The sequence below is a fragment of the Sturnus vulgaris genome, chromosome 24 (genome assembly GCF_052056855.1).
Source record: "Sturnus vulgaris isolate bStuVul1 chromosome 24, bStuVul1.hap1, whole genome shotgun sequence".
NCBI lineage: Eukaryota > Metazoa > Chordata > Aves > Passeriformes > Sturnidae > Sturnus > Sturnus vulgaris.
In genome coordinates this window covers 4,775,604-4,800,567 of record NC_142266.1, presented here as the reverse complement: position 1 = coordinate 4,800,567, position 24,964 = coordinate 4,775,604, and the positions used below count along the sequence as shown (strand labels likewise).

The 24,964-nt window shown below is 51.3% G+C and overlaps 4 protein-coding genes and 1 long non-coding RNA gene across 6 annotated transcripts in view; 1 reads left to right on the top strand and 4 right to left on the bottom strand.

The window, feature by feature from the left end:
- Window positions 1–823, bottom strand: part of DLGAP3 (DLG associated protein 3) — a 26,261-nt gene extending 25,438 nt beyond the window's left edge. The window contains exon 1 of the mRNA XM_014892909.2: window positions 787–823. The gene's annotated coding sequence lies outside the window, so the exon portion shown is untranslated. The remainder of the gene's footprint in view (window positions 1–786) is intronic.
- LOC148221297 (uncharacterized) lies at window positions 155–10,926 on the top strand. Its single transcript, XR_015808337.1, has 2 exons — window positions 155–461; window positions 9,111–10,926. It is a non-coding gene; the product is annotated as an uncharacterized LOC148221297 (long non-coding RNA).
- On the bottom strand, window positions 3,055–5,207 carry LOC106863439 (platelet-activating factor receptor-like). Its single transcript, XM_014892900.2, has 2 exons — window positions 5,127–5,207; window positions 3,055–4,589 (listed from the first exon to the last, which is right to left on the bottom strand). Exons 1-2 carry the CDS (start codon window positions 5,199–5,201, stop codon window positions 3,576–3,578), a joined length of 1,089 nt encoding a protein of 362 aa, XP_014748386.2. The 5' UTR covers window positions 5,202–5,207; the 3' UTR covers window positions 3,055–3,575.
- TMEM35B (transmembrane protein 35B) lies at window positions 6,521–7,962 on the bottom strand. The gene is made up of 3 exons (XM_014892903.2): window positions 7,810–7,962; window positions 7,089–7,269; window positions 6,521–6,997 (listed from the first exon to the last, which is right to left on the bottom strand). Exons 1-3 carry the CDS (start codon window positions 7,915–7,917, stop codon window positions 6,867–6,869), a joined length of 420 nt encoding a protein of 139 aa, XP_014748389.1. The 5' UTR covers window positions 7,918–7,962; the 3' UTR covers window positions 6,521–6,866.
- SFPQ (splicing factor proline and glutamine rich) lies at window positions 10,069–24,964 on the bottom strand. Of its 2 annotated transcripts, none has more exons than XM_088178465.1 (12): window positions 24,262–24,964; window positions 23,649–23,837; window positions 23,254–23,555; window positions 23,053–23,148; window positions 21,598–21,794; window positions 21,228–21,312; window positions 20,813–20,930; window positions 20,546–20,594; window positions 20,344–20,465; window positions 11,373–17,720; window positions 11,004–11,078; window positions 10,069–10,147 (listed from the first exon to the last, which is right to left on the bottom strand). In XM_088178465.1, the coding sequence occupies exons 1-10, from the start codon at window positions 24,883–24,885 to the stop codon at window positions 17,583–17,585; spliced, it is 1,920 nt and encodes a 639-aa protein (XP_088034591.1). In that variant the 5' UTR covers window positions 24,886–24,964; the 3' UTR covers window positions 10,069–10,147; window positions 11,004–11,078; window positions 11,373–17,582. The 2 variants fall into 2 exon arrangements, with proteins under 2 accessions (XP_088034591.1, XP_088034592.1); XM_088178466.1 differs by having other exon boundaries at window positions 11,373–11,417; window positions 24,262–24,962.

The window sequence follows — 24,964 nt, the reverse complement described above, 5'->3', positions numbered from 1 at the left end:
GATGGAGGGACCAGACCGACTCCTCCAAGAAACCCCAAGTCTGGGGGAAGGAAAGCGGCAGGAGGAAGGAGCACCCAGACAGGGGCTCCCGAAGCTCTGCTTGCCTACCAGGCTGGGCTGGACCATGGCGCCTGGATGCACAGTGATGGGCACGGCTCAGCTGGTTCCCCACGCCAGCTCCAGGCAGCCGGCAGGACATGGTCCTCGCAGTCAGCGCCGACCCCCCGGTAGGATGGGGAGGGGGAGCCCACTGGACTGGGGAGGGGTCCTGGGCCTGCCCCGAGCCCTCCGCAGCAGGAGAAAGCAGGATGGCTGGCATCGCCATCCGGGAGAGGCTGGAGGGGCTGCGGGCTGTGCTTCCCTCCCCAATGCCTTGGTCAGCAGGAGATGGGGATGCCCGCTGGCATTCCTTCTCCCCCACCCACCGGGGAATCCTGGCGGAGCTGAGCACCACGGTACCGGTGAGACGCCCCCGGCCATCCCCCGGCTCCGTCCTCCACCATCCCCCTCTGTACGCCCCTCTCGGCGGGGCTAGATGGGTCCGCAGGTGACACATCCCGTTCCCGCGGGGCCGGTTCCGCACGGCTCCGGTGCCCCGTTGGTGAGATCCCCCCTCCGCACTGAGCACCGCGGACCCCCGGGACCGCTTCCCCCCTCCCCGCCACCCGCCCCCCCCCCCCCCCCCCCCCCCCCACCGCTGGGCACCGAGGGGTACCGACCCCCACTCTGCGCTGGGCACCGCGGTACCCCCGGGACCGGGACCGGGGCCGTTCCCGCCGCTCTTACCCCGCTCCCTCCTCCTACATCCTCCGGCGGCTCCCGGGCGGTTCCCCGACGGCCCTGCGCGGCCGCCCCCGGCCCGGCTGCTCCCGGCCCGGCTCGGTTGGGCTCGGCTGGTCCCGGCTCGGCCCGGGCCGGCGCCCCGCGCGTGGGAGCGCGGCGGGCGGCAGCATGCGAGTGGCGGCGGCCCCGCAGTGCAGCGCGGGCGGGCGCGGAGCGGCGGGAGCGGAGCGGGGCCGCCGCGGCGCCGCCAAGACACGGCGGTGGATTTTCCCCGGGAGCCAGAGCGGGCGGCGGCGGCGCAAAATGGCTCCGGTGCGGCTCTGCCGCCGCCTCCCGGCGCTCCGGGACCCCCGGGGGGGCAGAGCGGGGGCAGCCGCACGTGGGGCCCGGGAGATGCTGCCGGCGCCGGCTCTGCTGGGATGAGTGGGACCCACCCGTGGGCATCCCCTGAGGCTCCCTGCGGAGCCGGACTGGCACCGAGACAAGGGGTACCCACCCGTGGGCACTTCCCTGGGTCGCCCCAGGGAACCCAGGGCACTCCGGGACCGTCACCCACACCTGTCCAGGGGCACACTGCCTGCCAGGGAGGGGACAGAGTACAGAGACAGTCCCAGGGTAGCACTGGGGTGTCGGGATAGTCTCTGAGTGCCAGAATAGCCACAGGGTGCCAGGATAGCCCTAGGGTGCCAATACAGCCCCAGGGTACCCGGACAGCCCCAAGGTGCTGGGAACAGCCCCAGGGTGCTGGGAACAGCCCCGGGCAGGGCGCGGCCCCAGAGGCCCAGCCCTCCCCCAGCAGACCCAGGGCCACCCGCTGCTGCCTGCCCGCTGAGCCACTCACACCACACCCTGTAATTTGGCAATAATTATAATAATAATAATTACAGCGTGAGCGGGCTGGAAGTGCAGGAACAATAACCTGGGTAACGCCCTGCACAGTGGAGGGAGCAGCGCGGTGGCACATGCCCCATCCTGGTGCCAAGCTGAGCCCAGAACACCCCACCGGGCCCTGCCCAATGCGTGGGGGGTCACGGCCCGAGCAATGCCCTGTGTGTGTTTTTAAGCAGTTGTGACTATGTCCCCGTGCTGTGGTTCAAGTCCCCAGGCTTTCCCACTAAACAGGACACCCTGGCAGAGCCAGAGCTGGGGCTGCTCCCACTCCTGGTGTGCAGAGAGCCCCTCGAAAGTCCCGGTGCCCTCAGGAAGGGATCTCCAGTCCCAGACCCCACCAGGCCCTGCAGCATCCTGCATTGCCGACACAGCTGCTCCTGCTGCATGCGGGGAGCAGAGCTCTGCCCCCTCCTTCAGCAGTTATATAAAAGGGATTAAAATTTAATATGAACTTCAAAAGGGGAAGAACTGGGTGGTCGAAGGCAGCTGGCCTGGGGCCGGGTGTGGAGCAGAGGTACCTTGGGACATGTCCCAGCTCTGCTGAGCAGCAGCACTGCAGCACATGGAGGCATCATCCAGCCCCATCCATGGGGGCAAAGTGTCCAGGCATCATGGGTAGCACCGGAATCCCATGAACCCACACTGGCTTTACTGAGCCATGAGTCTCCCTGGGTCACAGAGGTGCACAGCTTCCGTGGCACATAGAGACACCCCATTCCCCAGGGTCAGACCTTGCCCCGCACCTTCATCTGTCTGCTGGCATCCAGGCAGCCTTTAATAACCCACCACCCACAGGCACAGGATCACCGACCCCTCCTGGTGCCCACTGACACCCTGCCCATCCCATGCCAGCAGTCCCCTAGGCATCACATCTCCTGCCTGCTGCCTCACATTTCCTTCCATGCACGTGGGTTGGAGTGTGCTGGGGAGCAGCCCTGTCCTGGGGGAGCAAGACCCCCATTTGGGGAGCACCCCCGCCCCCCACCATCCCCAGAACCCGCTGGGGTGCTGCACAGCACTCCCTCTGCTCTCCCGCAGGTGCAGCACGGGGAGCAGGGCTGTGCTGGCAGCAGGAATAAGCCAGGGCTGGGAAAACACCATCTTCCTCCCACGCAGCCGCCCACGGCCCCGCGCCCGCTCCGCCGCCCCCGCCGAGCTGGGGCTCACGGGGCGTGGGCGGCAGGTGCGGGGTGGGGGCTGCGCCCACCTCTGCCGTCCACCCATGGGCTGGGCAGGGGGTGCGGGCTCAGCAGCCCCCGGTGCAAGAGCCGCCCTGGGACAGGGTCCTGCCGCAGGAGAGGGGTTGGGCCGGGGGGCCATGGCTGCCGGGGCCGGGGCTGCCCCATATCCAGCCCTCCCCGGGGCACAGGCGCCCGCCAGCAAAGAGACTGGGGAAGCCTTTGGCTCATTCATTTTTAATCCTGGCCAAGAGCAGGAGGGATGCAGGCATGAGGCTTAGAGACAGTGCAGGACAGGACTGGCCACGGGGCCTCAAACAGCCCCCTCAGCAGCCCAGATCATGCCATGGGAGTCTGGTCACGCATGTCCCTGCAGGATGGAGACCCCCGGGAGACGACAGCAACCACCGAGCATCCCTCGCCGTTCTGTCTTCCCACACCCCACCATGGCTCAGCTCCCATCGCTGGGCGAGTCCCTCTCGAAGTGCCAGAGCCAATCTCCCAGTGCCAGTGACACCCTCCCAGTGCCTGCAATGCGGGGGGCAGGATCTGTGCTTGAGCAGGAACTGTGGGCGCGAGGGAATGCACAGAGAGCAGAGCGGGGTGGGAGGAGGGGGGTGCACGAAGCCAGAGCTCCCCCCACGCTGCTCCTGATCCCTCACCTGGCAACAGGGACCACATCCCACGGGGACAGGCGGGGGCAGGACCCTGGTGCCCGCCCCGCTACGAGGAGGTGAAGGAGGATGCTCGGGCGGCGGGCACGGGCCCGGGCGGGGCCGGCGGGGGAAGGGGAAAGCACCGGCCGATCTTGCGCAGGGTCCGACCCAGGTCAGCGCGGAAGCGGCGGATGGAGAAGCAGTAGATGAGGGGGTCCAGGCAGCTGTTGAGGCTGAGCAGGGCCACACTCAGTGTGTGCAGCACATCCAGGGTGTCAGGGGGCACACAGAGCGGTGCAGGGGGCCGGCTACCCACCCAGGGGGCCAGTGTCAGGTGGTAGGGAGCCACACAGACCACAAAGACCAGCAGCATCCCCAGCACCATGGCACGGGCCTGCTGCCTATGGGACCCTGGCGAGGCCGTGGCGGGCAGCGAGAGCGTCCGAGCAATGGAGGTGTAGGTGCCCAGCACCACCAGGAAGGCGGCGGAGAAGAATCCCACCATGGCATAGGCATAGCCCCGCTGCCGCCCGTGCTGCTCAAAGCAGGCAGTGGTCCCGGCGTGGGTGGGGAAGGTCTGGTGGGTGGCCAGGGTGGGCACGGCACAGCCCAGCCCCAGTAGCCAGGCCAGGGCGCAGGCCAGAGCGGCGCCGCGGGGCCCCGTCAGCGGCAGCACCCGCCGCGCCGCCCGCACCGCGCAGAACCGGTTGAAGCTGATGAGCGCCATGAAGGTGATGGCACTGTAGGTGGCCAGGTAGTAGGCGGCCCCAGCCAGGCGACAGGTGGCCTCTGAGAGTAGCCAGTCTCCCCCAGCCAGGTAGTAGTGGATCCAGAGGGGCAGGGTGAGGTTGAAGAGGATGTCAGCCAGCGTGAGGTTGATGAGGTAGATGCGGATGGCCTTCCTCACCTTGCCACTCTGCAGGAAGACCAGCAATGCCACCAGGTTGCCTGGCAGCCCCACACACAGCACCAGGCAGTAGACGATGGGCACCAGCACGAACTGCACGGGGTTGTTGGGCACGCAGTCGCTGGGGTGTTCCACCAGCAGCGGTCCCGGCACCGAGCCGTTCATCCCGGGCTCCTGCAACGATGGAGAACAGTCAGTCACAACCCTTGGAGATGGGGAGGGACACTGACTTGGACCTCTCTCTGCTTGGCACCTGCAGTAGCTGCTGGGCTCTGGAGGCAGAGCCCAGCGGGGATGCCATCATCTACCAGAAAGGCTCAGCTCACACAGGAGAGGAGACCCCAGCTACGTCCCTCCACACAACAAGGGAGCCTAGAAGCCACTTTCAACTGTGCAGCTAGAGCTCCCAGGGAGTGGCAGGCACAGCTGCAGCACAGCCAAGGGACAGAGCTGCGGCCGGAGGCACCCGAAGGTGCCACATTGGCTCCAGTCAGCAGCTGCAAGGCTTAACACCTCCCACACAGCACGTGCCTGTGGGGCCACCCACCCCAGCCCTCTCCCAGTACCCCAAATTCCCCATGGAACCAGCCATGAGGAAGTCACCCACTGGCTCAGCGAGCTCCATAATGGAGAAACCCAGGTGTGGAAAGGGGGTACAAGCACAGGGCCAGCATCCCCTCATGCTCCTCAGTCCTGCACAGCGGGGTTTACCTCTGGTTCTGGCCATGGAAAACCACGCTGTGCTGCAGTGGCTGTATCCAGGGCTGCAGTTATTTCACCTCCCATCACTGCCTGCCCACACCTCGCCAACGAAGGCACTGAGTCACCAGCCGGTGTTTTCCAGCACGGCAGGGCTGGATTCAGTATATGCAGCACCTAGCTCCGGGTTGAGGCACAGAGAGCCCGAGCTGCTGAACCTGGGGGACCTCAGTTGGACCCTAAAGGAACTTCTGGATACCTCAGTGGTCCCCTTTTCCTCCTCCTTCCCCATCGTTAGCACAGTGAATATTCCATCTCGCCCACACCACGATTGTTACTCACCTTGTCAGGTCGGGCAGGAGCGGCTGTGTCCCCTCCGGCTGCTCCTCACTCTGATCCAGCCAGGCTGGGGACGGCTTTAAGCGCTGGGGGAGGCAGGAGCTGCCTGACCCCCACCCACCATCCCAAGCCTGTGTGTTAGTGCCTGTGGGACAGCAGCTGGAGTAGGGAGAGCACCTGTGTGTGTATGTAATAGGGGAATCCCTGCTGGAGCCACCCTAAGATCCCCCGAGCCGGCTGACGGGGCTGAGGACATGTAGGAGTGGCCAGTACTGGCCTGGCTGACCCCCATGTGTGCCCCCAGCCACATCTAATTCCATTTCCCAGGGCCCTTCTCCCACCCACGCCTGGATGAAAGCAGCAGAGGGTCAAGTTTCTGCACCCAGCAGCTGGGAAGAAGAGGGATGCCCCAAAGGGATCAAAGCAGGAATCTGCCTCCTCCTGACTCTTTGTGCTTTTGTTGGCTTCAAAGCTGGTTTTAAGGGGAGCAGCCCTACAGCCCCCTCCAAGATCTGTGAGCATTTGACTCACTGCTTTGTGGCCTTGCAATCTGTGTGTGTTCCTTTGGGACACCAAAGATGTCACCCCAAGGTAGTTGAGGTCCCATCAGGGGTACAGGGGTGTCTTACCCTTTGCTCACCCCAACAGCCAGACTCCCCACACACTCCTCAGCCATCCCAGCCCCCTTGCTGGGAGACACACAGGGTTCCAATGAACTGTGGTTCATCCCAAGCATGCTCTGCCCATCTGGGGTGGCAGAGAGTGGCTCCCTGTGGAAGCAAGATCCACAAAAAGCACGTGCCTGCCTGGATACTCATTCCTGTCACTCCCTGGGGATGCAGCAAGGGGCCTGGCACATTGCTGGGTGGCTGAGGGATCCCACTCCAGATGGGCTCTCCCCACTGTCCATCTGCCTCTGTGCCAGCTCCTGCACCAGCTCCCACATGTCCTCAGGCCTTGTGTCCAGGCACTGTCCCCAGAGATTGTGTCCTCCAGCCCCACGACATCCCTTTAGCCCCCGAAGCTTAGCATGGGGGGGAGGCAGAAATAAACACGAAGGCAAAACGTGAAAAACAAGAGGTTTTATTCCAAAATTTGAAAGCCCACAAGAGAGCAGAGCCAGCCCCTGCTCAGTATGGCCAAACGCTGGAAAGAGTCGGACACCTTGTGCGAGTTTAGCAACAGAGCTGCCAGAGCAGTGCCACAGCAGTGTCACAGTGGTGCCACGGCCACCATCCCACAGCACCAGCCCAGGTCCCACAGCGTGGGGACAACCAGCACCAGAGTCACAGGTAGGAGAGGACACACTGTGTCTCATCAGCAAGTTACCCTGCAGGATGCAATGTCATCCCTGAAAATACCACAAAGGCATTGCTTCCCACCAGCCGAGCTGTCTGTCCTTCCCGCCTCTCGTCACTCGAACTTGGGCCGGGGGGCAGCCGGGTACCCGCGGATGTTGAGCAGCAGGAGGAAGCCGAGAGAGAGGGTGGCCGGGGCACACATGGCCAGCGGCTCCTGCAGCGCCAGCAGCGTGTAGATGGCACCTGGGCAAGGAGCAGAGCGTGGGAATGGGGTTCTCTGGCCGAGGGCGCCCCAATACCCCACCATGGGCAGTGGGCACCCACTGGCTCTTACCAATCATGACGACACTGAGGATGAAGTTGCTGATCTCCTGCAGTAGCTGGGGCCCAAATGCCAGCAACAGCCCAGCCGTCACCTCCACCCAGCCCACGACCACCAGGTACCTGCCCGGCTCCGGCACAAACCCCAACTCCTTCAGGGGAAACACCTTGGCAAAGCGCACGAACTCCGATGCCTGCGAAGGGTGGGAGGGAATGAGACAGCCCTGAGCCTGCGGCTGAGGGGATACAGCCCCTCCAGTGTGTCTGCTCTGCCCTGTCCTGTTCTCCAAGGAGATCAGCTCTGCATCCTAAATAACTCAACCACACACCCGAAGGGCATCAGCCCTGCACCCCAAAGTTATTGGTCCTGCAGCGCAGCACCCCATCCTGCCCATTTCCCCCAGGGGGATCAGCCCTGCACCCCAAGTGACTCAACCCTGCACCCCAGTGGGATCAGCCCTAGGCTCCAAGGGACTCTGGCTGACTCACAACGAAGAGCTCAGCCTTGTATCCAAAGTGCTCCACCCTGTAATCCCAACCGTTTATTCTCACCCCTAACCACAACAGGGTCAGCCCTGCACGTTTCCCCTGGAGCTCAGCCCTGCACTCCAACCTGTTCCTTTCCCCCGGAGCCCGCACGCCAAAGCGCTCTTTGCTCTCTGCAGAGCTGCCCCCAAGCTGCTCATTCCTCCCGGGCTCGGTCCTGCCTCCCCCGAGCCCGCGGCCGCGCTCACCATGTGCCGGTGCAGGTCGGCAGAGAGCCAGTCCGACACCTTCAGGGCGCCCGTGAGGGAAAAGAAGAGCCCAAGCAGGACACGGAGGGCGGTGAAGGCCGCCGCCATGGCGGGACGGGCGGGCCCGAGGGCGGAGCGGGGCGGAGCGGCCCGGCCCCGTTCCCAGCCCGGCCCCGTTCCCGATCCCAGCCCGGCCTCGTTCCCAGCCCGGCCCCGCTCCCAGCTCAGTGCGGCCTGGCTCCGTTCTCAGCCTGGCGCGGCTCCGGTCCCAGCCCGGCCCCGCTCCGCTCTGATCCTTGCCCGCTTCAGCCCGGCCCAGGCCCGGTCCCGCACGGACAGGGACCCCCCAGCCCTCGGGTGTTGGCGGGGCAGGGGGTGCTCAGATGCCCAGCGTCACCCCCCTAGCCTGTGACATGTCCCCGCTAGCAGCTCCATCCTCCCACCGAAACAGGGCTGGAGGAAAAAGGGAACCCCCTCACCCCGCAAAAAATCCCACAGCTGGGGCTTCGTGGGCTCTGTGAGCGGGTGTGATCCATGGCAACACCTGCTGGTTTGGGGTGCGAGGGGCTGCAGGTCGGGCAGATTATCGGCAGTGCTGGACACAGCTCCAGGGAGCAGGCAGCGGCCGATGGAGCAGGCAGCAGCAGCAGCAGCAGCGATGCTCTGGCCTCAGGGACGCAGCTTTTTGGGGACGGAGGCAGCCGCTCTCCCCCAGTCCCTGCGTCACCGCCTGCGCTGCTCCGCCAGCAGCACAGGCCGAGCCTCCCAGGAACGGCAGCCCGGCATTGGCGAGAGCAGCCAGGCCCAGGGGAGCCGCAGGCGATGACGTTTGTGCAATTCAAGTGGAAATATTTTTTTAATGCCAATAAATCATGAGAGCCCGTAAGTGTTTTCCAGGCACGAGGAAGCACTGTGGGGCACAGAAAAACGCAGCCTGCACCGACCCCAGCTCGGCCACCACGTTGCAGGGGCTGCCACAGGATCTGGCTGGACAGGGGCCAGAGGCAGTGACACTATTTTTACTCCTGGCAGCACATGATTCTTCAGCTGCTCACCATGATTTGGAGCTCGGGTTGGCACATCATGCAATGACAGCAACAGGCCAGGGCAGGCTCCAGGGCTTCACGGCTTGGAAAGCTCTTTGATTAGAAAGGAATTTAAAAATAAACACCAAACCCTGAAAGAGTGAGTGCAGCAGCTCCGTGCGCATGCACGGCTGTGGCATCAGAGCAGCAGGCACTGCTCCCAGGCTATTGTGCAAGTGTACCTGCTCTCAGCCTCTGATCTTTTATTGATTACAGGAGCTACTTAACCAACTATTTGGTAGAATGAGGCGTCAGCCTCACCAGAGGACACCCCAGGTGATGGTTAACAGCTAACACGAGCACCAGGGAAAACCCATCCCATCCCTACAGGACACAGGCTGCAGTTTGCTCATAGCACGGAGCTGAAGAGTTTCTCACAGGAAAGAGCCAGTGCTGCAAGAGTGGAAATGAGGACAAGTTACTGGAAAATAACAGAATCTGAAGAAAAATGGCTGCACAAGCTGCAGTAGCTGTGGAGGCAAAGACACTTGAACCCCAGCCTCAGCAGGGCAGCTACTGAGGAAACACAAAAACGTCACTGAAGCCTTTTCAGGATCCAGGTAATACCACGAAGTCATCAAATCACGAGCACTCCCAGGCATTCAGGCCCTTCTCAAGCATTTCCTACCACTTTGCCACATAAAATTTAATTTATTTTCATGTTTCTAATCTGGCAAAGCAGGACTCGGCTAACTGTTCATGACTCTTTGTGCCACTGCAGGAGGAAACCCTGCTACAATGAGCAGAGGCACCACTGGTGTATTTAGCATATTAAACAACTTGATATTTAAACAAAGGCTTGTATTTAATAAATGACAGCATGAACCACAGTGTATGTGCACAGTGCAGCTGCCAAAGCATCAAGTGAATCAACATGAACCATGGCAATTTGTGCTGCAACAGCTAAACCCAGCACTGCTTTGGACTCTAGAGAACTCTTAAGTCTTGGCATCTCAGGCTTAATTATTACAGTCATCAACAAAAAAGATATTAGAAACCAACCAGGCACAGGTAAACATTTGGAATTCTACAATACAAAACTATATAACTCACAAAATGGGAGTAAGGAATGAGTGAGATTTCCAGAAATTTGTGTTTCTCAGACCCAGCCATACCACTCCACACTGACAGACTACTTATTCACTGAATACCCTCTGGAATAAAACACAAGTAGTTTATAAAAATATTTAAATATTTTATTTTTAAGAGCTCTATGTTCCTGGTTCCTCTTCATTGCACTCGGACTTCTTTTTCTGCAAGTGCAAAGCACATGATTAGAAAGATTTTGAAAGACAGAAAACAACAGCACAAAGTACATGACATGTAATCATTATTCAGAATCACAGGCCATGAGCCTGCCAAATATTCTCAAGTATTCACATCAGATCTGAGATTAAATGAACAGAATTCATCTGTCTTTAAAGATAAGATATAGCTTTGTGTGTTTTCCTACACCACAGCAAGAAGCAGCAGTGACAAACCACCGAGGATTCAATAGGAATTCACTCATTGAATCCCACTGGCTTCACAGCTTACAGGTCTACTGTTAATTACCTGTGACTCCCAAGTTAAGGCACTCAGCATGTTGCTCCTCAAACAAGATTTTAAATATCTGAAGTTTCCCCTTGTAGTTTAGTGGCAAATTAGAGGGAAAATATCATTAATTCCAGCTCTGCAAGTTAGTTTATTTCCCTGAACTGCTATTTGCTGTGCTCCTGTACATGCTGATTTATACACCAGGTTATTTTTTAAATTCAACATTTAGGTATGTCAGCAAATAGCTTTTTAACAAGGTTTAGTTGAATTAACATCTGAGAAGCAGCTGCTTTATTTTCCTTCTCCCATGCTGACAATCACCAACCACAGCCTGAGTGCAGGAATGGTCATTTCTTGTTTGACCACCTGCAGCACACAAAGGAAGAATTTATTTGCTGCTGCAGGGCTGAAAAGTCTCAGACAACAGTCACATTTTGGCTTTACAAAAGCAAGATTCATAAATGTTATATAAAATTGAAATTAATCACACATTTCAGGCAGGAATTACATAATCCAGCACAGGGTGATGGGCTACAGAGCCCTCCTAGCAATGTAAGGACACCAACTACTTACTTGTCCACCTGTTCCCTTGGTCACTCCACACACCACTGGGCACCGTGCTGGATGTGCTCATGTTCGACTCCTCAACTGGAAAAACATTCCCAAGTTATTATACCCACAGCGATTTTGAAATCTTTTGTACAAACCCACGTCTAGAAAGGTATTTTTAGCTGCTGCTGTCAAGATATCAAGCCCAGGTGGAGTCAGGGTGCTCAAACCCACACCATGACAGCAGGGACTGTGTTCTACCCTACACATTTAATGTATCCATTCGTCCCAACTTCTCAGTGCTCCCCAATTAAAAGGTACTCAGTAAATGAACACCATGTCTCCAAAAACCTTTATTATTTCACCAATCCAGCACAAAAAAGTGGTACTTACTTCCCATGGATGAGCACTCCGGCGTCACTCAGCTTTCATCTTCACCTAAAGGATAACAACTGAAGTTATTAGAGTAATACACAGCAAATTGTGACCGTTTCAAAACTAACTTAAAAATAAGGTTTTAACATACATGGACTGATTAGTTATGAGGGGGAACTTATCAATTATGCCAAATTATTACATGGAAGAATAAGGGGCAGAAATAGGCTAGCCTAAACACTCATCAAGAGCTGAAGGAATATGCAGGCAGTTGCCTGAAGAACTGCACCCTGAGCACAAACCATAACCCCAGTGTGAGCACAGTGAGGTCTGATTGCAGCCAGAGGTATACTATCCCTTATGTGAAGGCATTAATTTTGTCAGCTACTTCAACTCTATGACCCTATTTGTCTCCTGTAGCAATGCCCCCTCTCTCTTCCCTTTCCTGAGGGAATGCAGTGGTCCTGGAGCCCTCGTGTTCTACAGTCCAACAAGTGCTTCAGAAGCCAAAGGCAGACACTAGAGGTTGGCACTGTCATTGCTCTTATCCTCAGCAAGCTTCTTCCCTCCTCAAGACCCCCCCTTTACTATAGCTGAGGGCAGCCTGCAATGGTGAGAGCTGGGGATGTGGTGCAAGGCTCTGCACAGCTCCAGTTGGGAGGCAGATTCCACCATGGGCATGACCAGCAGGGACAACTTCAGGCTTTAGTTTCCAACCCACCACCCACCTGGGTTTCCTCACGGCCCTTGGGAGCAGGAGTTATGCACGTTTTGTTTTCTCTGCCATAGCAACAAACACCATGCATAAGGGATACTATATCTTTGTGCATCCTTTGAAAACTCCAGATTCCCTGCTAGCCACACTCCTCCCAGCCCTCCCCAGTTAGCTCTTCAGTACTGGTGTTCAGAAGCAACATTTATAGAGATGGGGTGTTCACAGACCACTGCGGGATTGCACAGCCAAGTCCTAACGTGTCAATCATTACCTAGCAGCAATGACACAGGTGGGAGAAGGCCAATCCTCCCTTTTTTCCTTTTCCAGGCAGCAGCTATTTAACAGCCCCACTAGCTGGTATGGAGAGTGAAAAAAAAATCTGAAGCTAATTAGCTGATTCCAAAACTTGCTGGTAGTGGAAGAAGCCAAGTGATTCCCCAGAGCAGCATACTTGGATGCATCCTTCCCAACATGCTCAGCCTCATTGAACATAATGGAACAGAACACTGGCCTTCCTGATCATGTCACTGCAGCTGGCAATGATTAACAGAGACATGCAACCCCATTACTGCTCCAGTCCTAAAACTACTCACAGGCCTCAGTGTTTAGCTATGGGGAGAACTGCAAGCAAATCAACACTTTGTATGCTTAATGTTACAATAAAGCCCCATCCACGCTGTGCTGTGCTCTCCTGCCAGCACCAGGCTCTGCTTGGAGGGCCTAGCAGTACGCAGATGTATTCTGACACCACACTTCTGAGCTTCAGGTAAGCTTTTGAGAAAAAGTGTATTTCATACACAGATAAAACCAAGATGAAACACAATGCAAGCACTTGAATGTCATTTCTTGTACCCACTTGTTACAGACTGACTTAGAGCAGATATGACCAAGTTTGCTACCACACCAAGTTTCATTACTGCAGCCAGAGCTGGTCTGAGCCCCATGGTTCAGTCACAAATTGCTTGCTCCAAGAGTGTCAAAAACCTGCTTAGTTAAAGTACGTAGAATGAGGCAGATGTGCCAATAACCCCTCCATGACATTTCTGCAGGTCAAGTATCCAGAGCACACTGGAAAAACTTAAGCCAGATCTTGAGCAATGGTTTAAGATCTCTAATTCAGTTTTGCTACCTGACAACACAGTGGCTGCCAGCAGGTTTGCTGCCAGATCCCAGTCCCAGGTAAGGATAAGCCATCACAAAATGGATTCAAGTCACAGGTAAAGGTAAACCATCATGAAAAGCCAAACTGACTTTGCGACAAGGTGTCACTGTGTGACCAGCTGGCATGGGCTACACCACAGTGAGTGTAGCCCAAAGACCTACTGTCATTATTTTATGGTGCACCTGCTACTTCAAGGGTTCAATGGAACCTGGAAAGGTGGCTACAACGGAGGGCAAGGTTGTCCAGCAGATTCCTGTTCACCAGCAAGAGTCCTGCCTGGAAGGTAACAAAGAAGGGTCCAGAAGTGACAATAATACCAGAAACGAGTATGCAAAGCAGAACTTTCCAGAACAAGGGAAAACACATTACACCACCTGTGAAGTAAACTGAGTATCAGACAAGAGCTAGATCATTCACTGGAATAAGGGACCTTGAAATTCAGGTTCAAGAGCTAATGCAAAAGAGCTGGAGATCAGCATGTCTGGATGTCTGGCAATGCAAGCATGTTGATCCTGGAACACTAAAGTCAGGAGTTCTACTAATGAAGAGGTAAGAATTACGTTACAAGACTGATGAAAAATGAAATTGTACATAACACTATGAAGATGACTCTACGAGGCAGAAGTACAGAATCTCATCACTGTCAAAGCAGAGGAATGTATCAGGCTTGTCAATCAAAGGTTAAAATAAAGACTACTGCAATGTCCAATAAGCTCTATGAAATTCACAGGGATATTTAATCAAGCATTCATTTATGTCCTCAAAAATATTCTGGATCAGTCTCAGAGCTGCTTGTACCAGTAGTTTGAGGTGATTCTCACATAGCACACATGAGGCAAGAGCAGTGGTTACTAACACATTCCCACCAAGCCAAGACTCTACACATGGATGAGCTGCAGATGGGCCACTTCATCACTACAGAAAGCTTAAACGTGTTCTTTTCCAGGCACTGAGAGCACCCTGACAAACTACTGAACTGAGTTTAAGATCACATTCCCTCTTCCCCACAGTGCTCATTTAAGAATATCTTCATTACATCGGAACTAAGAAAAATCCACCCAAGCCAAGTTGTATGTACAGAGGAATCGGGTCTGGAAATCCTCATCTAAGAGCCACAGTCAGTTATTTGTTGTCTCTGAATGAGACAAAATCTTCAAACCGAAAACCACGCAGCTTTGATGCAAGCTCAGCATACAGGTATGGAGTGCTGCACTGTAATTCCACAGTCAGAAGTGTGATGTCAGAATACCCACAGTATAAGATTACATAGAAAGTCACCAAGTTATATTATATTGCTTGTTACCTACCTGTACGCAGTCGGCAATGAGAATCTTGGAGCAAGCAGGAATACTACATCCGGGTCCTAATGTCCATTGCCATTTGTGGTACTACGTTCCTCACAGTTATGAACTGCAGAAATGCTGGCTAAGTGCAGTTATGTAGCAGGCCACTAGTTTAAAGTGTAAATTGCAGTCTCAAACTCCAGCAAGAACTTGCTGCCACAGTAAATGGTTGCCAAGGAGAAGCCAAGAATTTGTCTACCACAAAAATACCACAAAATCTCAAAAGCATTTTCAATTTCTCATCAGCTGTATAAATGATTAGTGTAATGTATCTACACCAGAAGGTAAGATTATTCTGTATTCATTTCTGAGAAAGTGTGAAGACATATGTGTAACGATACCAGTTTCTACTTGCTGCAGTTTTTAGAGCTCCAAGTGTCAAAATGGGCTCAATTTTGATAAAACAAGCTAAATTGCAACAGCCAATGTCCTCCAAGTCCAGTACAAAAATATTATGTGATCCAGACCATCCAAAATCAGGTCTGACCAGCAAAGCACTTTTCTGAATGATTTTAGAAGATTCAATTATATAAATCTGAGTTTATGATAAAGTCCAAAACCTCATAGGAACAGATCAAAGGAATGTCACTTTCTTGCCTCCCACATTTAGTAACTTTTATCAGATTTTAAAGTTGACAAGTTTGCCAGCTTTTAAGACACCATCTTTAAAAGGTCTTGAAAAGAAGTTGGCTAGTTCATCATATGCCTGTTTAGTACATGCAACTCAAAGCAGAACTTGTTTTAGAAATTCTGCTTATGCAGCTACAACAAAGCCAGATTTAACCAATCTTTCAGATCTTTTGAAAACTGACAGATCTTTTAAATATATTTACTAATCATGGTTTTGCAGCTCAGCTATTTTAATACCTAGCAACAGTAGCTTACGTACAAAACAGGGGTACCCAAAGAAAAGATCTGTAAGGTACAAAGACAGCAGCATCCTTCACTCTTCCAAGTTACAGAACTATAAAAGAACATACTTTAGGATATGCACCAGCATCTCTTTTAATAAAGAAAGACATGTAATCTGAAAAATAAACTGAAAAAATTAATTTAATGTTCACGTTCAGAATTCCCCACCTCGGACACCTTCATTCACCTTTTGAGGGTGTCCCATGAACACCCTCCAGAAAAGATAGTGTTTAAAACTGCTTCAATAATGCAAATTGCATAGATACTGCTCATTTGTAAGCTATCCAATACAGTAACTTCCAAATACTTGGTCTGCAGTTTAGGAGCTGCCAATTTGGAATTCCCTTCTCAAGAGCAATTCATTGTTATAGCATGTTATCAACCCCCACACTTTTCTGGGTAAACAAAAAAGCATTCACCAAACAAGCTCAATCACTCTTTAGTGAGCTTCATGTTCCACATCAGTGTTACCTGTATCAGCATTTCCCAACTTGCTATTCTGTCATTTAAGGGGTAACAGTACTTCAAGAGGGATCAGACATCTGTACCCTAAAACCCTGCAATCTGACACTTAAGTTTTAACCACAGGGAAAATTTAGCAGAAAATTTAGAATTAGCCAATGCTTAGCACAAGGAATGGAAGGATATTGGGAAGATTAAAGCTATTCACAGAACTCTGCTGGTTGGGGATCATGTGAAGGTACAGCCAAGCTAAGTTTACCTACTCTGTGCCACGCAGGTTGATGTATCCTGCATTAACACCAAGGTATTTGACACTGGGAAGTCACGTTCCCAGTTCACCTGGTACATTGTAATAATAAGCAAAGCAACTACCTTACCAATGAGTCCAGAATGCTTTGAAATTCTTCTGGGGCTTAATAAAATGAACAGCAAACTAACGAATTCATCAGATCTTCTACAAAAAGAACCTTAAAGGGAGTTTATTTGCACTGTGTAGTATTAACTCTTAAAACTCCAGATTCAGATACTACTTTTGAAGCATTATCTCCAAACATCAATAATAAAAGAGCGATAACCATCATGCAAGCAAGCTGATTGCTGTATTTTACATACAGGATTTTAGGATTTGCCCACCAGCTACACAATTTAAGAATAGTACCTGCAGTCCCCATAATACAAATGATTGTATTCTGAACTAGCAAATTAGTCCACTGTTAGCATGAGGACATAAGCAAGTTAACCTTAATCACTCGAGTAACACTTTTGGTCTTTTTGCCAAGCAATTTCAGGCAGGTGTACAATATGGAGCAAGGCCAGATCCTGTAATCTCAAGACAGCTTAAGAGCATATAAATATCACATTAACAATCCTTTAGTGAGGAAGTCAGCCAATACAAGGCATTCTATGAATTCGTTTTAAAATAACCATTGCTAGTCTTCTGCTTAAAGTCTTTGAAAGATTCCAAGCAGTAACTGCCAGGGTGGTAAGCGCTACCATCCCACCACCCATAGCTAAAATATGAAATTCATTACTGCACTGCTTGCAGTGAAGCTTTAAACAATGTATCTTACAGCATTTGTAAGATTTCCATTTGCTTCCTTATCGCAGCACAATTACTGCTCAAAAAAAAACTGCACCTACTGCAAAGTTCGGCTACAATTTAACCCAATCTTTGGCTAGAGAGGCACTGTGGGAAGAGATCTCACTCTTCACTGCAGTTCCACACCCTGGTCTAGGTCCGACCTCAGCTCGAGGCTCTCAGGTTACTGTGACAGGTGTGGTATTCAGCCTCATTTGTTTAACCACGACTGGCAAGAAGAGTTACTACATTTAGTTTTCTATTTATTTGAAGCACAGTAAAAAAAAGGTTGGTACACTTTGGGAATTCAGTGGCACAAGGTACACTGCCATCAAGTTAGGGACGTTATACATCAAAAAAACAGCTAAATTTGATTTTGAAACACTGCATTACATAATTAAATTGTACTCGCCCAAACAGACCACTTACAAATATTAGGTCAGTAAGTTTCTAACATCCATAAAAACGTAGCTTTCTTACTAAAATGCAAGAATTAAGAAGTCGGTGTCTAAACAAGACAGACAAAAACAAACTGGAATGAAACTACAGGTCACATCTAAAATCGGGGCTTTTTGTTTGGGGCTTCATATTCTTCTCTCCCTCTACCATATCCTGCTGGTGTTCCAGGCCCCATTCCTCTAGGACCCTGGCCACCCACGGGCCCCGCACCTCCCTGCCCAAAGCGTTCAGGACGCTATTGGAACAGAATTAACAGTTCATTATAAGTAGTTGATGTCCATGTGTGTTAAGTATATATTTTTAGAAGGTTCCGTAGTCAAGGTTCGTCGATACAATCACCATTGAGCCGATCCACAGGTACCGGGAACATAGAAAGGAAAAAAGGGTAATTTAAAAATTAGTTTATTGTAATACATGCCTTGAGGTATGTTCCCACTTGATGCATTCTCATACATCTGTTACAAAGAACAGATCCTCCCTGCAGTGCTAGAAATGTAAGCATTAGTGCAGATGTGAATTAACAACCTTTCCAAATGAGCTCTAGCAAAATTTTCAACCAAGTTAATGCAAATAGCTTGCAAACTTCTCACCTTTAGTGCAGTAAAAGCTCAGATTACATCACTGTCATTTCCAAATAAGCCTAATGAGAGAATGCAGCTCCGGCTGGCTGAAGCAGGAGCTGACATTCATCAAATGTAACAGAATGCCTACTCACCAGGACTGGCATGTGCTGTCTAGAGACCATGTGCTTTTCAAGATGGGGTTAAGACTACGGTCTGCTGACTAAACTGCAGAGGCCTTTGGCAGTACCAAAACTCATTGTGAGCACTACTGCATTGCAAGAAGAAAAAAAAATGTGAAAAAAGCTACTGACCAGTGCTTTACCTAACCAACACAACTGCTTGAGCAAAGACTGGCACTTGTTCAACCCAACGTACTCCGGAGCTGCTGGTGCTGCATCAGATGCAAAACGTGTTCCAGGCACTCAGGGTTTCCAGTTAGAGCTATGCACAGAGAGTTGTGTGCATCCAGGCAGTATCTCCCCTCCCACCCCCATCCTTCACCACAAGCTCTTGGAAAATTCACAGCTTCACAACAATTGAAAGGTTTCACACCAAGGTGTGTAACAGCTAAGTTACTCTGCGATAAAGCAGAGGCTTCAGGTCTATTTGCTAGTACCTCTAGTTGCATGTACTTTGTTCAGTTATTGTATTGCTAGATGCTATTGATCAGCATTCAACCTACAGAACTTACACATTATGAGGTCAAAGAGAGCTTTAAATTTTCATTTCAAACAAGATTCCCACTACTGAGTCACAGAACAATGGTAGGTGGTTTGTTACAAAAAGTATCTGCAACTGAAAATGCACACTTCAGAGCTCCTGACTTCTGAAAGTCAGCATCAATCCTTCCAAGAAAGGAGTTTCACAAATATTACTTAGATTATTTCTGCTTAATTCATGGCAGCTTCAGCTCATCTCCAGTTCTGTTTAAAGTTATCATCCCAAGAACTGTGACAGCATTGTGTGGCAGAGATCCCCAGCCTAAGAAACTCCACGCAGTTAATCCACCTCACTGTCACATCTTTTGACCAGACCACATTTCAGGTATTACACAAGTTCAACATGCACCTGTACCATGGTTTTCAGGAGAAAAATGTACATAGTATCCACCGCACACTGCCTAACTGCCCACAGGAAGCTCAGGAACTGCTTACATACCAGTAGGTTATTGAGATACCTTAAGGCCAACAGCACTGTCTACCGAATCAATGATGCTCTGTGAAGTTACCATTCCAAACATATGTTCCCCAAAAAGATAAAACAGAAGGTATCTGACAAGCTACTATGGTAGCTCAGCTCATTAAGCCAGAGGCTTAAACCCACCCAAAAATCATTTAGTTCAGCTTGTGCTACAAGTGTACACCCTTTCAGGAGGGTGAAAGCACACTGGTATCGCCACCTAAGCCAACAGATTCCCATCCTGCCCATTAAGCACTTCTGTAATCTACATCCATGGTGCTTCAGTGCAGGAACACCAAGCAGGCTCCAAGCCCAGTCACACATGTAGTGTGCCAGAAATTAGTACAGTTTGGAAACATACCTCAGAACAGGAGATATGCTGTAGCTTTAACAGGTGCTACCTTTGTGTCATGCCCAACACAGGAAAACATATCGGGCTATCATTCCTTTGGGAGACAGGAACCACAAATGGCTACAGCCCAGGATAGCTGGAACATGCCTGAAGCTAAAAACCAGCATTTCTGCTCTTCTACAGCAACATCAGCACACACTAAGGGATATGCTGTTTACCATTCATTACTTAAGTTAATCTGCTGCTGGAACAGACCTGAGCGCAGATTTTGGACTGAACAGCACACCCAGACCAACATGCATCCAGCCTACCTAGGCTTGGAAGGGCCAAAACAAACAGTGTTACACATTGGGAAGGAGAATAAAAAAATCTCTTGTCCATCAATACAGAAGATCAAATTACTGAAAAGCTACCACATTAAGCATTTTGATGAAATTTGTCAGATTCTCTAGAATTCATAAAAAAATCCTTCCAAGCCTAACAGTGACGCAGAATTTCCAAAGTCCAATGAAGTCAGTTAATTGCAAATATGCTTAAGAGCACATTTGAATTCACTTACAAACAATTTCTAAGTGTGTAGGCTACCATAAAGGTTATCAACTACTCTAGTGCTACACACTGCCACGTTGTCCTGTGTTAAAACACCTGACAAGAGAGTCAGCAGTTAACAGTGACATTTCCATAACCATCCGAACACTGGAGAACTCATTCCCAACCACAACAACTCCCTTGTGCTAAGCTAAAGCCACCACAGGATACGTTACCATGTCACTTCCCATCATAGAACCACTCATGGCTGCTTGGCCAACTCCTGGATTAGCTTCATAACCTATGCCGCCACCACCTCCCAGAGGTGGGAATTTCTGGGCTGCTGAAGCATAAGGATCTAAGAGAGAGAAATAGATAATCATATTCTGATAATTTCTACATTAGCCACATGAAGTAATTACTTAAAAGATTCTTTACCTCCCATGTTCATTGTGGCAGCACCACCCATTCTCATGTCTCGCTCCCTCTGCATAGAAGAAACAACTTTTAACCTGGATAATCAACCACCAAAATCCAAACTTTTCAGGAGACAAAGCACATGTACAGCCAACTACTGCCACTGCCCATACACAAACACAGTGCAATCACCAACCCAAAGGAAGCAAAACACAATGATCTTGAAAATACATCAACAAACTTCCTGAACATGGTTATATATCCCAAACCCACCACGATGTCACTTACTGGATCCATGTAACCCATTCTACTATAATTCTCTTCCCTCTGTCTTCTCATCTGCTCTTCCATCTCCCGCTGACGGATCATCATCTCCTCCTCCCGCCGGCGACGCTCCTCCTCCTGCCTGGTCACCCCAAAGCAGATTGTTAAAACCCAGGAGTGGAGCACATCCAACACACACCAACATCACTTGCTCCAGCAATATAAAGGCATTGAACGATCACATTTCAGAAAAAGAAACAAACATACTCTATGATGCTCAAATATTTGAGGAGAAACTTACACAGTAGTTCAATTTCGCAAACACAAACTGAAGCAGCAAGGGTGTTTCTTGAAAAATAAAAACTTTCATATGTAAGTAATTGGGGAAAAAAAAGCATAAATGTAACTTTGAATAAAATCCCATGAAAGCCAAACTAACCTCAGCTGAATTTCCTTGCGTTTCTGCATTTCCTGATTATGGAGTTCCTCCATACGCCTCAGCTCCTCCTGGCGCCTCATGAGGTCTGCAGGAATGAAGCCTGTGAGCAGCTTTTTCACAAAATGTCACATTTTAACTCTATCTGAATTAGATCTGCCTCAGTCCCACTGTGGCAGAAAAATACCTTCCAGTGTCACTGCTCTTATCAATACACCACTGAAATAAATACCAAAAACTAACAGTTTTTCTTTAACTCTGAAATTCTCAAGTTCATAATCAGAAGCATGAATTTACTCATTAAATCATTAAAGAGCCATATATTTAACCAGCATTTAAAGCAAAAAGACAGTAAGAATTCAGAACCCATTACCTTGACGCAGGAGGTTTGCCTGATGCTCATGATAAGCATCTTCCATCTCACTTTCAAGTTTGTCCTTGGCATCTTTCATATTTTTTGCCACTTGCTCTCTCTGCTGCTTTTCCATTTCATCTAAAGATTTCCATCTCTGGGAATATTCAAATTCAAAACTGCCAGGCTGAGCAAAACGGGGAGGAGTCTCTCTTTCCCTGCAGAAAGTGAGACAATCAGAGTGGGCAATCCTGGAAACTCAAGGTCAATACAAGATCACAAACAAAACAACTGAATTATCAGGAAACATCAAGGGCACCCTGAAAATACCTGACAACCAGGGGAGAGAACTGCACCTTACACACTCAGACAACAGCACTGGACAATTATCACGACAGACATGGAGACTCCTGCACTATCACATCCAAGCAAATCTTCAGAGTGCTAACTGCTTGTTTGCCTCATTCTTAACTGCCTTTAGACACTTCACTGCTGACAACTGCAGCTGCAGAGTCCTCAAACAAGTCTTTGCCCAAGCAGGCACAACGGAGGTGGATTTTTGCAGTGCCAAAGCATTCTGTGTCAAAGGCAAATAACAGCCTTCACGTTCACTTCAATAGTTGTAAAAATGCCTGAGGGCCAACAGTTTGTTTTGCCATATAAATAAACTCGAATTTAAAATTCAATAATTTATGGAACTAAACTACCAAGTTCAAAAGCTTTCCATACATTACCAATATGAAGTATTTCAATATTCTAGATCAATGTATTAATTCACATTCTTCTCAAAGCTGCCGCTAAACCACTTAAAATTTTTGATCAACGCAAGGAATTTTGAACTCTAAGCCAAGCAAGACTGACTGGATCTCCCTCCTTGCACTCCCTTTTGTGATCTGAGAAAATACAAAATTCCTAAAACAAACAGCTTTAATACACAGATAATAATAAAAAACTACTATTTTAAAAAAGATTTTTCTTGACTGTTTACTCCCCTAGACTCTTTGTTCCTTTATGCCAGTAGTCAGCTTATAAGGCAAATCCACATGCACCAAGTTTATATAAATCACGGAATGAGTTAAAATTTTATTTTTTTTCTCATTTCAAACCATGAATGTAAATTTCCAAATTCCCCTGGGATCATCAACCCAAGACATGCCTTAAGGGAGACGACAGCTCTCAACAATAGCATGAAACAAATAAAGTCTGACTTTTCAAGTTTCTACATACACCAAAACCATCTGTCGAGCTGCTATTTCTTTGTAATACAATGTAGAAAACTGCTTGTGTAACACTTGGTGAATACACTAAACAAATCATTATGTTACTTTAAACTATGAACAAAAAACCCCAGGAACTGGCAATGCAACCAAAAATATAAAGCCTGTTACTGAAAAATTTTCCACATTCCTCAGTGCCAGGGGCAATACTACTTAAAACATCATTAATACCCTCTTTATAATAAAAGATTGTGCCTACTTTTGATACATTGGATTCTTCTGAGCAAGCTTTTCTGGAAGACCATCTTCATCATCCAGTTGTTCCAATGGTTCCACAATAACTGGCCTGGGAGTGCTGAACAGAAAATACTCGGTTTACTCCTCTAAAAGCCTTTATTCTGAAAAACTAGAATTCTACAGTACTCAGCTTAAAACTAAAAGATCCTCGCGAAGTACTTACGTTGTCAACAAAAACACCCCCTCAGTACACCGTTCAAATGCTTTCCTTGCAGCTGGCTTTGATGCGAACTCAACAATGCCTTTTCCTGTTGATCTACCTCGATCATCTACAATCACAACAGCTCTTTCCACCGGACCGAACTGGGAAAAAGCTTCCTCGAGTAACTCGTTGGATACGTAGGGTGAGAGGTTCCGCACCGACAGGGCAGCGGCGTGAGTGGCAAAGCGAACGCGGAGCTGCCGGCCCCTCATGGGGGTATCGTCCAACTCTGCCTTTGCAATTTCTGCAAGAGCTCTAGATTCCTGGGGGAAGTGCAAAACTCAGTTTCAGACAACTAAGTTGTACATCACCACATCACGAGAATGAAAGGATGAACACACAACAAAAATGCCTACCAACTTAATGAATCCAAAGCCTTTCCCCTTGTTGATAAAAACCTCTCCTGGCTCCCCGTATTTGGCAAACAGTCTTTTAAAGTCTTCATCTGTGATATCAGCAGGCAAATTCCCAACAAATAACCGGCAGCGCTGTGTGTACGTCTTCTCCCCGGGCCGCCTCAGCAGAGAGAGGTTCGCTTTAAAACCCTACAAAGAATCAGACCAGTTCGAGCTACCACTGAGTGCTGCACATAGAATTGCAGGGAGACCCGAGGACTCCCGGAGAACTCAAACCGCAACCCCGGGACCGCGAAAGGACCCAAATCATAGTTCCGTGCCACCGCGAAGAGACCTAAACCGCAGCCCCGACACCGCCGGGGGCGCCGCCTGGAGATCCAAACCACAGTGCGGTGCCACCGCGAGGGGCACCTCGAGGGAACCCAAACCGCAGCCTTGGGCAACGCGACGGGACTCAAACCGCAGCCCCGGGACCGCCCTGACACCGGGGACCGCTCGGATCCCGCCGAGGCGCCGCCGCCTCTTCCCCGCTCCTCCCCTCAAGATGGCGGCGTGGGCGCGCGGAGCCGCCGCCATCTTGTGCCTGAGGGAGGCTGGGGGGGCCGTGACTCACCTCGTCCGACAGCTTCTCGCTCCTTTCTCCTGAGCCCGGCTGTGTCCCGAGGCTCTGCTGGCCCTGGTGCTGCTGCCCACGGCCCCGCGGCTCCCCGCCCGGCCCGCCGCGGTGCCCTGGGCCGCCCTTGTGCGGTCCTTGCTGAGGGCCCCCTGGCCCCTTGGGGCCACCGCCAGGAGACTGTCCTTGCCCTTTCTTAGGGCCGCCGGCCGGCGTGGGGCTGGGGCTAGGCTTGGCTTGCGGCTGTGGACCGGAGGGAGACGAGGAAGGAGCTGAAACCGGCGGCTGTTGCTGTGGCTGCTGCCCCGCGGGAAGCGCAGAGGATGGAGGCGCTCCCGCCTGGCTGCCGGTGGGTCCCGCCGTGGTGGCGGAGGCTGAGGAGGACGAAGAAGGCGGAGCAGAGGTGGACGTAGGCGGCTTCGGTGGTTCGGGCTTCGGGCCTCCTCCCGGCGGACCGCCTGGGCCTTGCGGGCCGCCCGCCATCGGGCCGCGGTTCTGTCCCATGCCCATGCCGGGCGGCGGCGAGCGGAAATCGTGGTTGGGGCCGCCGCGACCGCCACCGCCGCCACGCCGGTGAAAGCCGCCGCCACCGCCGCCACGGCTACGGAAGCGATCCCGCGACATGGTGTAGCGGAGGGAAGAGGCGGAGATGAGGAGAGAGCTCCGGCCGCGGCGGCTGCTGCTGCTCAGCGCCCGCTGCGCA